Here is a 14,118-nt window from a genome sequence, read left to right on the forward strand (position 1 = left end):
TTTTCCAGACAACTAAGAAAAAATCTTATCACATTGGTGAGATATCTAGTGTTTGCACGGGATATCTGGGTACTCGCCCGAGGCGACTACCCGGTTCCTAATTTATTACCGGAATGACGAATCCTATGCAAAGTGTGAATTTTTGTTTTGTTTTTGCACACCGATGATTAGGCAAGATTTTCCCATTGACTTAGTGTGGTGTTAGGCTACCATGTGGTCGAAGATAACAGCAATAACGAAAGTATTCCAGTCAGTGGAGAATATAATTCATTTATTCTAGCATCCAATATATATGTTATTTCTTGAAAATTGCGATACACAAGGTAAACAATTTTTTCCGGGTCCCCGGATACCCGACGGGCAGCGGCTCTCGGGTACCCGGTTCTCGATTTTTGGACCTGTGTAAACACTAGAGAATAGAGATATCATATGTTGGTTAATGATGTTTCTTCTCACATAAGACTGAAGACTTGATCAAGTATAAATATGACATGATCGAGCCACATGTGCCTCAATGTTTTAATTGTTCTTTTTGATAATTGCAAAGTTTTTTTTTTCTGTAATGGAGATGGGTTTTTATAAATTTATGCTGATAGCTAAACTTTATCACTAGATAAACCATGAACCAATATGGGCTTTTCTTGTCCATTTCAGGAATTTTTAAACGTCAATAGCATTGCCCCCACAGGTACACGGGATATCAAATAATGGTTTCTATGTTCAGACTTCAACAAAGCATTTTACTGACACCCTCAAAGCATTTATCCAGGCTCTCTTGAAGCATCTTATTATCCAATTCAACATTCCTCAATCTCTTCCAAAGATTTGGAATGCGTAAAGTACTTTTGAAGATTGATTTCAATTTTTATCACATGGCTAAACTTATGTGTTTATACTGATCACCAGGCTACTGTATAACCCCAAAATCAGGGGTTTGACTCAGATTAAAACATTATGCTATTTAAGAAGTATTTAGAAAAAATAAATACACTATCAACTAAGAATATGTATGAATGTATACTGTACTGCATACTGAAAAAAAAACAAGTTGAGAGAGATCTGTACAACAAAAAATGGTGAATTCAATATATTTCATTTTGTGTTGGGCCTCTTTCAAAATTTACCAAAGTGGCGGTTTCCTGTGATTTTTCTGACAAAAAGTCGGCTGAAGTTTAAGGAATGATTAAATTAAATTGCAAATATTTAATGCCACAAACCCTACTGGATAGGAATAGACTCCCTTTGACTAAATATTTTTTATAAAGGTTTTCCAATGCATTGCGTGAATGGAATATCTAAAAGAGCTTTCTGCACATTTTTCTATCCATTGTGCAAGTTACCTTTTGTATGTACAGTTGTACACTGTATCTTACAGTATATTTTTTTTTACAATGTGGTTTCAGGATCTAGGCTCTTACCGTTTTACTGGACTGCATAATCACAAGTTTGATATTTTGTGTGTTGGCATTATTATCAATATTTTAGTAGAATACATGCAAAAACCACCTTGCATGTACATCTGGTATTTCAAGAGATGGTTCAATAACTAGAGTTCAATATGAAAGTGCTTATTTATAATTGAATATGCCACTTGTGTGATTTATTATTCAGTTTGTCTTCCAGAAGTATCGAAACGGAATTATAATTATTACGTGAAAGGATGATACTAATTTGATATCTCTTATTAAACACTATTTAAATGAGTTCAATCATAAAACCATGCAATTTATTCGAAATCAAATTATAGCAAATTAAGCCTGATGTGATAATTTAGCACTTCCATGAATAAATAAAATTATTATAGAACTTTACTAATGTAATCTGTGGTTGCAAAAAGCTTTGAAGAAATATCATGCATTGGTGATAAAACAAATTTCATGGAAAAAGGAGAGACATTTTTTTTTTTTTTTGGTGGTTGTGGCATGTTCAGCCACCTGTTACACTATGTACAGTTGGTTGGATGTGGAGTAGTAATTGGAGAGCTCTGTTAAAGAGTAGCATGGAAACTGTACAGTAGCCCCAGAGATGTAAGTTTGTGTGCATTAATCCATGTACAGTGTGGTTCATACGTCAGTGAGTCGTTAGCATCTTATATGGTCACCAGTCATGTTTGTTCTTTAGGGTCAGTAATGTAGACAACCCTTGGAAGTGATCGGTGAGACTTGGTGATGGATAATGTTCAATGGGTCATACTTCAGTGGGTCATACTCGGGTGGGTCATACTTCGGTGGGTCATACTTCAATGGGTCATAATTCAGTGGGTCATACTTCAATGGGTCATACTTCAGTGGGCCAAACTTCAGTGGGTCATACTTCAGTGCATCATACTTCAGTGGCTACTAACATATTCATGAGCATTCAGTGACCACCAGGATCATGTTCATGAAATTGATTTACAGTGGTTTACACACTGAGGATCATGATGTATATAAATATAAGTCAATATGTTTCAATTAATTATCTACAGTATTTACACTTACTCAGCATATTAGGTCACATTCATCAATTGCTGTATAAGTTATGTCATTTTAGCCATAATATAGATCTTCAAAAAGGCAAAATATTGGTTGATATTTTACTTTGATGAAAACCTTAATTAGTAAATTTATAAACCTCTGAGCTTTGGATATAACTCTCAGTTTTCTACTATTTAGTCTGCAAACAAACTAAACATGTATCTTGTGTCATTCTATAGCGCTTATTGATAATACAGTAATTATTTAATTAAAGCATTTAGGATCATGTCTTCTAATCGATCTAAACAAAATTTCTGGATACTTCAGTGGTTTATCAGTAATTTAATGTATTGCTGTATGCCTGATGTACCATGTAAGCAGAATTGTACATGTGTTTGAAAGTCAAGGTTTCTGTTATGAGCTGGTAAAAGCATTAAATACTTGCATGAGTGACCATCCAGTGGTACACTGGTACTGTACAGGTAACAACTAACAACAAGGAAAAGGTCAACATTTAGCGACAGATTTAATACTGCAGAGGTGGAAATTGTAAATGTAGCATTCAAAGTGATAGTTCATAACCCATAAATTGTACAAAACTTCTTTTTTTCTGATTTTAAAGATAATTTTTGCTCAATGGGACCAAGTTCCTTCCAAACTTACATGTTTACATGTAACACACTGTAGACAGGGGTGGGTGGGAGGATTTTGAAGCATTGGAAAGGATACTCTCTCTTCAAAAGTACTGTACATAGGTTGATTTCATTCTCTTTCTACACAGTGCAATATTGCTATTTTACTGGAAGAGAAAGTGTACTTGTTGTGAAAAATCAGCAACATACATTTTGAACAAGTTATGGTACCTCTTCACCAGATTTGCCTAGAAGCTATTCTTGGACAATGTTATGTCTTTGAAGCCCCCAAAAAAGGGTTAGTTACAATAGTTGTTAGTTACCATAGGCACAACACTTAATAGTGCCCAGTAAAATCAAATCAGTTCCAAGGCACTTGTTTTATGCAAATTTCATTAATTATTATGATATATTTTATTCTTCCACGCTTCTCTTTGTAGGTTGTTGATACTGCTGTACAACCGACAGGCCGTTGATGAATCCTCTGCAGTATGGGACAAATTTAACCCCAATTCTGTCCTTCAAGACTATCCAGTTTCTCTCAAACAGGTAAAAAATCTAGACATTCATCTGAAGCTCTAGGTTCCTAGGCCTAGGTTAAAAGGATCATTGGAAAGTTTTGCCGCAAAATGTCAAATATGTACTGTGTGATGGGGCATCACAAGTATTAGAACTAGTAAGTCATGGAAGTAACACTAATTCCATAGGTTAGGTACTGTGTGATGGGGGATCACACTCTGTGGTTTTTGATTGTCATAGGGCCAAATTAATCAGTGTTACAAAGACTGCATGATACAAGGGCCTATAATGTGTCACGTTTTCGTGATGAGTGATCTGTGGGTGTTTGTAGGTTGAGTGGGTTATACACCCACAGTGATGAGCTGCCAATATTTGGAATGCAAATGGTATTGAGGTTTCCAACATGTAATAATAATAATAATATAACTCACTTACAATATATTATGTCTTTGCCAAAGGTCAACAAAAATTTCAGGTATCTGTTCAGGCTGTAGGATTTAAGGTAAGCTAGGTCAAAGGTTACATTGCACCAGTTTGTTTGTTTGTAATGTCTAACTTACCCACATTCACAAACTCTGAGCAAACAAGGAAGTACTGATTTTGCACTGTATAGATAATATTATATTTGGAGATTATAGTTTACTTTACATACATAAGTCATTATGGATTGATTAATGTTATTTTATCATGGAAATGTAGTTGCTCTCCGGAAATCTTACCGATTGTAGAAACAGAGAACTGAATGATTTAGAAAAACCATAGGTTAGCGTACTTCCCAGGTTTGGGTTTGCTGTACTGTATAATGTAGTGTGTTCTACAGTACACATAATATCGCTTTCCCTCATCTGTAAATTTCTAAAAAATCCTAACAGAAATTGCTAGCTGAGCCATCCTTATTAAACCCCCTCCCTTTTACCCCCCTCCCCCCCAAAAAAAAAGGGAATGCCTAAAACCTTAACCAGGAGGTTGTGACTCTTCAGATTATTCCCAGTCATGGAAAGAGTTTGCAATCAGATAATTAAAACTTCTTTAAAGGTTGCAGACTTAGAAAGCTTGTTGAATCTGAAGAATCGGTGACCATAGTTGACTTTCTAGCATATTGATAACAATAATGATGACTTTCTTAGACACTCAAAGTAATGGGCCAGGTTAAAGGGTGTGAAGACTCGCACAAAAAGAAACGTCTAATGCCGGTAATCTGACTAGTTTCGAATGAGGTATAACAGAAGTGTTAGACACCACCATCGATCCCAGAAAATACACACACAGCTTGCTACCGTCGGTAATTAGACACAAGTGTACAGTCAGTACATACAGCTGCGGTCAATACCCACAGCACAGTGTACAAATGATACAGCGATGGACATCTCAGGTCCAGCTAAAGATAACAAGGTATCACGTTTCATTACTGTCTGCATTTTGTAGTGACAAGAGAAAAACTTCACTTGCAAGCAATGGAAAGTTAAATTTTTAAAGATGGCGGCTGTTTGGGACGAGTCTTCAATGCCTTTAATATGCTGTGCATGTCATACTGTCTAGAGCTGTAAATTACCTTATTTACCACTTTCTTCTTTACCAATTTTGATTTTTTTTGGGCTTCACTGTTTTCCTCAGGTATTTGAAGAGATGAAGTGTGAACCTCCCAGGTTAAAATGTGACAAGAGACTGACAGGTGCTAGCATTATTGATGAGCAACTCCAAGAGGTGAGAAACAGAACCGCCCCCCCCCCCAATGACCTTCATGTCAAACCACTACTCCAACTTGACCTGTGTTTTCATGGTTCAGTCATACATTTATCATTGTTATTGTAATGACAACATTTCAGGGGAAGCAGTGTGAAAGTCACTTACATCCTTGAAATAGTCCATTACATGTCATTTGTATGAGTCTATTCAAACTTTTATTAAAATGATCAAAAGCGTTTGTTTGCTGTTGAAATAATTTTTTTCAAATTTAACAACCAGGTATATACCCCCATTTGCTAGTTTCAGTCAGTTCCTGGGGTAACTGTACATTATGCAACTGTACTTATGGGCATGTAAATAAAAACATACTGTAGCTGTGAGCAATACATAATTCCCCAAAAAAGCATCATGCTCTTCCTGCTCTCTACTGCTCCGATATTTTCAGTCTATGAATCGAGACTACAGAATGAAATGTTTGCTGAAAGGGAATGAGGGTGGTATTGAAGAACTTAGCCTGCATAGACTCCTAATGTGTGACCTGATTAATTCATTTTGGCTTTGGATTTGAGTTCAATGTTTCTGTATGCTGCCGTGTTGGACGAATCTAACCATAATAGTAATTACCGACTCTGCAAGCCGCGTTATAATCATTGCCGACTTTTGCAAGCTGAAGTCCCCCTCTTAATTTTGCAAGGTCGGTATGAAAGAGTGACTCCATAGTTTTCCCTATAGGTCGGGAAACAAGACATGCAAATAGCTCAAAACTGCTTAAACATAATGTGATCAATAAATAATTTTATGCTGTTGACACTGCGAAGTCAATTTGACACAGTGTCTCTTGACAAAAGTCGTGCTTCATTGTAAAATGATCTTTCTCAAAATGGTTTGTTTCCTCTTTATTGCTGCTGGTAGGCTGTCAATGCTACATGCTCTCCAGGGAACTTCTAAAATTAGAGAAATAGAGGCCTACAGAAGTGACAGACAGGTTGACTAAAGTAACAGCTATACAGACCTGTCATAACTTGAACACTGTCCTTAAGTACAGTACCTCCAAGTGTGTTGTTATCTGTATTGCTTTGATTGCAGATCAAAATATATCATAAAATTCTTAAATGCTCGGCTGGCCGCGTTGCCCAGAAATTCAATCAAAGGCATTGTGATGGTAAATACTTGAGTATTGTCGTGGCTGTGATACCCTGGCTGTGTGTCATATGGCTCCATATTTATTCAACCTATTTCATGCTTCATTGGAAATAAATTATGCAAGATTTTACCTATCCTCGGGTACCCACCCGCAGTGTATGCAAACATATAACATGAATTGATATTTCCTGTTGTATTTATACAGGCATTCTGTTGATGTTGTGCACTACAGTATATATATCTGTTCAACACAGTTGAACTTTGTGGTTCTCTGTTGACAGCTAATTGTGTCTCAGTATGTCTTGGCTTCAGAACATTTGAAGTATATAACTTGTTCAATCTTTTGGGAACTTTTTTTAGTGGAAGCTTCTTTTGTTTCCAGTCTCCAGTTTAAGTAATTCAGGTGGCTATATGCTCTGAGAGGAAAGCCAATTTACAACTTTACTCAAGACTTTAAAGCAAGAAACTGGAAAGTCTACTGTACTTTACATGTATTCATAGTTTGGCAAAAGTGGGACTGAAAAACCTTAAACATCCAAATCAATTTAACATTAATGTCATTTTGGTTGACATATTCCTGTTCCATACATTTGAACATTGCTAGTCTTCAAAAATCAAAGCTGTCACTGTTACTGTACAAGCTGTTCAATCGTTTTGGCAACATTGTGTGTTTGTACTGGTACAACTCAAGTACATTTAACCTTGTATTCTCTGGTGTAGCTGAGTTCTATGCTATCGATTGCTGTAAATGTTAATCAATACTATTATGTTGACATTGGTAAACAAAAGTGCCCTGGTAAGCAAAGAAAAGACATCCATGTAGGAAACAAATCAAAGTTAGATTAAGATTAGTTAAATTATGAGATTTCATTGGTTTCAGAAATTGTTTTATGGTTACAAAATTTGGGTCATCTCGGATGAACGGAGGACTTCATAACGTAAAAAATTTGCTCAGAAATGCAGTAATTATGTGATTTTAGTGTAGAAAATTATTCAAACTTGATCAAAATAACTCAAGAAGCTCTTGGATAGGTTGGGCTCTAAGTAGGTTTTCTCTTTCTCTCTCTCTCTCTCTTTCTTACCCCCCCCCCCCTACCTGTCGCTCCAACCATTTGCGCCATCTCAAACAAAGACGTCGATGGAAATTAATCTCCATTTGCAAACTACAGGTGGAATGGCAGTAGCAGGCAAACTACCTGTGCTTTTGAATATAAATATACAGGACGAAATCAATCCGTGCACATTCGGATACATGATAGCCAATTACGACTAGCTATGTGCCAACCTGTCTACACCATACGTGAATTGTTGAACCTAAATGCAAGCCTCATTTTAGCAAAACAAGAAGCTTCTTAAGTTCTTTCGTTCCTTCGCTCTCATCTACCTGAAATGTTTGAACGAGGCCAGCTCAATTAGACTGTGGTGGTGGTACAAAGCTCTGCCTATCACTGGGTGTCTTTTATTACCAAAGATCAATTCCTTTAATGGTGTCTGATCATAAATATCTCTGCTCTTATCAGGGCCTCCCTCTCTTCTTTTTTTAGTGTTGCCTTGTCTAAATTAATCAAACCTGTCTAATTCCATTGGTACAGTAGGCCTATATTGTACAGATGCATTACTGAACTGCATTTTTTTTGTCGTCATTTGGACAGTACTGTAGATACTGGTACAAAGCTACTGCACAGTATTGTATGAAGCAGGGACACTGAAAACAGTATGAAACAGGGACACTGAAAACAGTATGAAACAGGGACACTGAAAACAGTATGAAACAGGGACACTGAAAACAGTATGAAACAGTATGACACTGAAAACATTATGGAACAGTTTGAAACAGGGACACTGAAAACATTATGGAACAGTATGAAACAGGGACACTGAAAACAGTATGAAACAGGGACACTGAAAACAGTATGAAACAGGGACACTGAAAACAGTATGAAACAGTATGACACTGAAAACAGTATGAAACAGTATGACACTGAAAACATGGAACAGTTTGAAACAGGGACACTGAAAACATTATGGAACAGTATGAAACAGGGACACTGAAAACAGTGTGGAACAGTATGAACAGTATGACACTGAAAATAGTATGGACAGTATGAAGCAGGGACACTGAAAACAGTATGAAACAGGGACAGTATAAAACGGACACTTAAAACAGCATGGAACAGTATGGAACAGGGACACTGAAAAGTGAAAACATTATGGAAGAGTATGAAACAGGGACACTGAAAACAGTAGGAACAGTATGACACTGAAAACATTATGGAACAGTATGAAACAGGGACACTGAAAACAGTATGGAACAGGGACAGTATGAAGCAGTACAATATGAAACAGTATCAACAGACACTGAAAACGGTATGAACAGTATGGAACAGGGACACTGAAAACAGAATGGAACAGTATGAAATGGGGACACTGAAAACAGTATGAACTGTATGGAACAGGGACAATGAAAACAGGACAATGAAATGGACTTCAACCAGCTCATACAGTAAGAACACCTGATGATTGTGGAAAGCTTGTGTCATGTCATCATGTCGCCCCAACGGCCCTCAAGCTATGGGATATAGAGCACTTTACATAAAAAGAATTTCTCAAAGCACTTTACACGAGACTATATTAAAATCTTAAGAAGCACAGACGTAAGATACATGCAGAGTAATAAAAGGAATAAAGTAGTGAAAGTGAAATCAGAAAATAAATCAATCAATAGATTTACTGAAACCAAACACCCGACAGCCTGAAATAATCATTGTGGGGAAATGTCGGTGAATATCGCACATGAACGGCACACCATACCATTTCTTCTGCCAAACTTAATGGTCCCAAAGTACTGTTTTTACGTTGGGAATTCAAACAAACATCTCGTAGTTGTGAATTATCGTCAAAGGAAAGATGATGTACAGTACTGTGGAAATATTATGCAGTAGTATCCTAAGTGCTTCATTCGTGAGGTTTGCTGCTCGAAAAGATTTTCTATATCGAACAAAACCATGCGTGCTGGAAAGTCAATCTGGTGTTCAACATCAAGCATGGAACAGAATTCACATTTAAAAACAGATTCAAAGAGTCTAGACATCCAGGAGTGTCAAATTTGACAACTCAATGTCTCAATGAGGAAAAAATACTTTTGAGGTTGGCAGTAAACTGCTTGACGAAAGATCATATACATATTTGTTTTCTTATCATTCAAATTATTATCGTGGAAAAGTTGGTGCAAACAGAATTGGTCGATATTTTCCATGTTTTACTTATAAGAGGCATAATTACATTAGATAATTGTACAATAGACCATTGTGAAAATGACCTCTGGTGCAGCAGGGAATAATTTATCGAGTATCGCATCGCAAAATGCTTATATACAAAATGGTCAAGTTGCTATACGAGTGTTATGATGTATAGCAATTGTCTACACAGGAACGATGTATAGTATCCAATGAGAAAATGCTACACGAACGTTGAACACTAATTTATTCCCTGTGTAGTGCTATGGCTTGGCAATAATACCCACACTAGTTTGATTGTTATCCTTCAAATAGATACCACTGAGCTATTCAAAATACCATTCCATGCATAAAATTGAGCAAAATATTTCTGGTTATGGTTGAAATATAGATGTATAGAACCCAAATATTATGATTATTATGGTGAACTAAAATGTAAATTGAGCCTTCTGATATGAAGTGGATTTTAACTTGCAAATTTTTTTTCCCGATTTTCCTCCCCCTTTTTTTTCCATTTTTTTCATCACCATAGTAAAAATAAGCTTAATTAGTACACATTTGATGTCATTGTTTTGAAGGGGTTATTTAGTATACTATTCCATACTGTACATATATGTTGCAAGATATTCGAGTGCAAAATGTCAGTACAGTAGGTGTACTGTTAAATGTCGTTTAACTCTATGTTTAACTGTAAGGAAGAATTCTGCCTTGAGAACAAACCACCATTGTTGACCATTACATCAATAAGTAGTACTGCTATTTTCAACAACTTTCTATTCCACAGTTGCATCAATGAGACTAGATCATGGTCCATTTTCTTTCTCTCAAGTTACCGTACTTCTAAGAGATGAGCCTGCAGTTAACAAAATGATGCAGTCAAATTAAAAACAAACATCATTCAACACAAACACTGTACAGTACAGTACTGTTGTTGCCTATAGCATTGACCATAAAAAGAATATACACATCCCTTCTCTCCATGCATCTGTCCAACTAATCCGTACCCTCAGTTTCCTTCACGTGTCTGAGGTGCGAAATGGTTAGTGAATTAAATTGAGATGTGCTCTGACATGCTGATGACATAATTATCAAGGAACAGATCTCTCCGTTTCTTTGGAACTCGTTTTTGAACGGCGTGCGGCGTCTCTGGCTAATGGCAGACTGCGTGTCGTCGTGGCTACAGTACATTGATCGTGATTCAAAACAACCCGAGTGAGTAATACGTGAATGCCAGGTGGATGTCAACAAGCTCAAGCACTGCAGTATTAAGTTAAAAGTACTTATTGAGGAAAGGTTTGCAGGCTGCCTCCATCCTGTTGTGTGAGATAAGATTGCTGTGAAAACAACATCATGATTGTTAAAGATCATCGGTACTGTCCCCAAATGTGCAAGAGGGACCGAATAATGTTCACTGATGAACAAACTTTGAAGGCAAATATACTTACTATATATATAATATAATAATTTTATCTTCACAAAGACATTTAATTTGGGATAAACTGAAACACTCCCCGATCTCTAGTAATCATTGAGAGAGACAGAACTTCCCGGAAAACAATTTTGTGAAAAACTTTCAGGAATTATTCACGCTAAAATTTGTGGCCAATACAGAAGATGTATATGGTTAAAACATTTTTAGCCTCAAATAAACATTCCAGACAGACTATTTTAAAAGCGAATATTCTTCAGATCATAATAACACCAGTTTCTTCTTTAGTCAGCCTCTGAAGAAGTTCACTCCACAATAGGATCAAAAACACATCCCACTAACATTAAACAACAAATATAATTACACTAATTTTGCCTTAGTTAACTGTACAATAAAGCAGTTTGTTAACAGTTACTTTTTTTTCTCTTTGATGAGCATATTTTGCTGTAAAGTTAAACATGCTAAGATACTGTAGGTCATGGCCGCTTTAAAAATAGTGCGTGACTGTGTACTCTACCAGGAGATCTTCAATGCTTTACGTGGAATTTATTGCTCTATAGTACCTGTAACACTAAAGCAACTCTATCGTGTGTGTGGATTTGCAGGTGGTTTTGAATGCTAAAGGGTTGTGATTCATATACAGTATACTGTGTGACTGTCAGAACTCAGTTACCTTAGGCCTTAATATGATGTGTATATCACATTACTAGGTAAATCCAATAGCAATCTAGTGTGTTGCAATTTATACATTTGAATTTAAGGAAGAAAAATTATTGTCACCTAATGAATTGAGTGATCAAAGAAACCTGTCAATCGACCGTTGGATTAAATTCTGTCAGAATATATGTTTATTGACGATCCAAGCTTAGACGACCCATGAGGAATACTGCTGTGCATGTAAATTTGTCAATGTGCATCTAGCTGCCCATTATTCAAAATAATGCTTTTTATGCTCAAAATACAGATTATGCATATTTGCCTACTGCCTAAGGTTATGTTTGCTGGCTTTATATGTCAAAGAAATATCTGAGGTATTTTTCATGGTTCATGGACATGGCAGAATTTTTGCTAGCAAGCAACCATGAAAAGTAATGAATATTCATTAAGCTAATTCTAATTCCACCCAGTTTTGACAATTTTTTCTATACTGTAGTGTTTCTATACTGTATTGTCAGTATGAGCAGAATGAATATCATGTTTCTATCAGATCAAGATTAGGAACTGTTTGTACTGACAATACCAGTGCTAATTTGAGAGCATGATATTGGAGTACAGTCTAGAGAGGTATTAGCATTAGGAAATTCCCAACTGGCTGCTAATTCGAAAGGAGATGCTATCAGGCTCAGGGCAGAAAATGATGGTACAGTGGTGGTATCTTTCACATTATGTGTACAGGCCATTCTGTATACTGTAGTAGTTTAAAAAGATTTCAAGAAGTAGGTTCTGTGACAAATCGCATCATGTACCAGGCTGCATGGTACCTGAAATCTTTACTTCTCTCCTAGCTTACCTGTCTCCAATCTACATATGCACTATCCCATTTTACCCAAAATTACATGATTGGAAATGTTTTCCCACTTTATCCCAATCTCTGGAACACCTAGAGCCATGTCTCCTCTTTCCGGAACTACCAAATTCAGATCATGACAGCTATGGCATGTTTTTCTGCTGACTTCACATCCGAGAATGTTTGAGTTTGTTACGTAGCACTTCTTGCCTTGTACACTCTTTAAAGCATATACTTTATTTTACATTTGTAACATTAATGTGACAACAGACATTATGAAACCAATATGCCAACCAATATAGCTGTGGATGGCCAACTTAAAATCTGGACATTGTTGGAAATCTTGTAAATCCACTGGGATGCTCATGAATGATAGATAGCTAGGAAAATTCAGACATATTGCAACAGTACCTTTGACTATCGTGAATGTCCCTGTGTTGATTTCACATGATCCTTATTTTTACGTTTTGACCATTGAAACCTTAAATGCTACCCTACTACCTCCCACGAGTAAGCTCATTTAAGCCACTGCGATGTATCTGTTTTCATTCTACCCTAGAAAAATCAAGCAAGGTTATTAATATCAAGTGTCCTTGAACTATTGTATTGAGTTCAGGCTTTCACAAAAATAGGGAAATTGAGTATTTTCTATTCCACAAAGTTGGGTCCAGATTTGAATAGAGAAAAAATATTTGTGTATTTACAAGGTTAACAGGAACTTTTATTAACTGTAGTTTCATTAAAGGTCTATGGACACCTATGAACAACATTGTCCTAATCACTCTATTAGGCATTGGAAATCCATCAAAGATTGACCATTCTACGAGTCTTTCCTTAATTCTAGTTTTATGCATAATTAAACATCTGGTAATTATGCATGTTGATGATGTAACAGAAGTGACTGCCTGATTTTCTGTTATGTTATTCCTTTGTTTTATAACCTTCGTTTCAAGGACACTGAACATAGGTTTTTGGCCTTAGGCGATTTTTAGAAATATTTATTTGTCTTCTTTGAAAAGAGGAACATTACATTATCCAAATGATATATGTTAACTTATTTAGGACTAAAATAAAAAATTTTGATGAGCACAACACTCCACGTCATAGTTTGCACATATTTAATGAGTTTCCAGATTGATCAAAGCTTCAAATTTGTATATCTTGGAAACAAGGAACTTTAAAAAAAAATTCAACAAATTTTGATTACCCAGCACAACAAATGTGCTAAATATGGGGCGAATTGGCTAGGTGTCCGTAGTACTTTAAGTCTTTTTGACTAACAGATGATCTCAGATTTACCTAACACTGTTTATGTTTGCTACAGTGGCTTGTTGACACTTCTCTTTTTTTTTCTTTTTTTTCCTTTTTTTTCTCTTAAGTATCATTTACAATTGAATTCAAACAAATCTTTGAAGCACAAAAACTCAGATATGTAATTTGAAGGCTGTAAGTTACTGAGATTCCGTAGCTACGGTAGACCGTACTCTATAATAACATTGTCAGTGTACCC

At 36.1% G+C, this 14,118-nt stretch overlaps 1 protein-coding gene across 1 annotated transcript in view; it reads left to right on the forward strand.

The window, feature by feature from the left end:
* The window catches only part of LOC139958962 (sorting nexin-13-like), a 41,567-nt gene that overhangs the window by 2,498 nt on the left and 24,951 nt on the right, over positions 1 to 14,118 (forward strand). Inside the window, exons 3-4 of the mRNA XM_071956425.1 lie at positions 3,529 to 3,637; positions 5,222 to 5,311. Coding sequence (XP_071812526.1) covers positions 3,529 to 3,637; positions 5,222 to 5,311 — 199 coding nt within the window. The remainder of the gene's footprint in view (positions 1 to 3,528; positions 3,638 to 5,221; positions 5,312 to 14,118) is intronic.

This window comes from Apostichopus japonicus, chromosome 18 (assembly GCF_037975245.1).
Source record: "Apostichopus japonicus isolate 1M-3 chromosome 18, ASM3797524v1, whole genome shotgun sequence".
NCBI classification, from domain to species: domain Eukaryota; kingdom Metazoa; phylum Echinodermata; class Holothuroidea; order Aspidochirotida; family Stichopodidae; genus Apostichopus; species Apostichopus japonicus.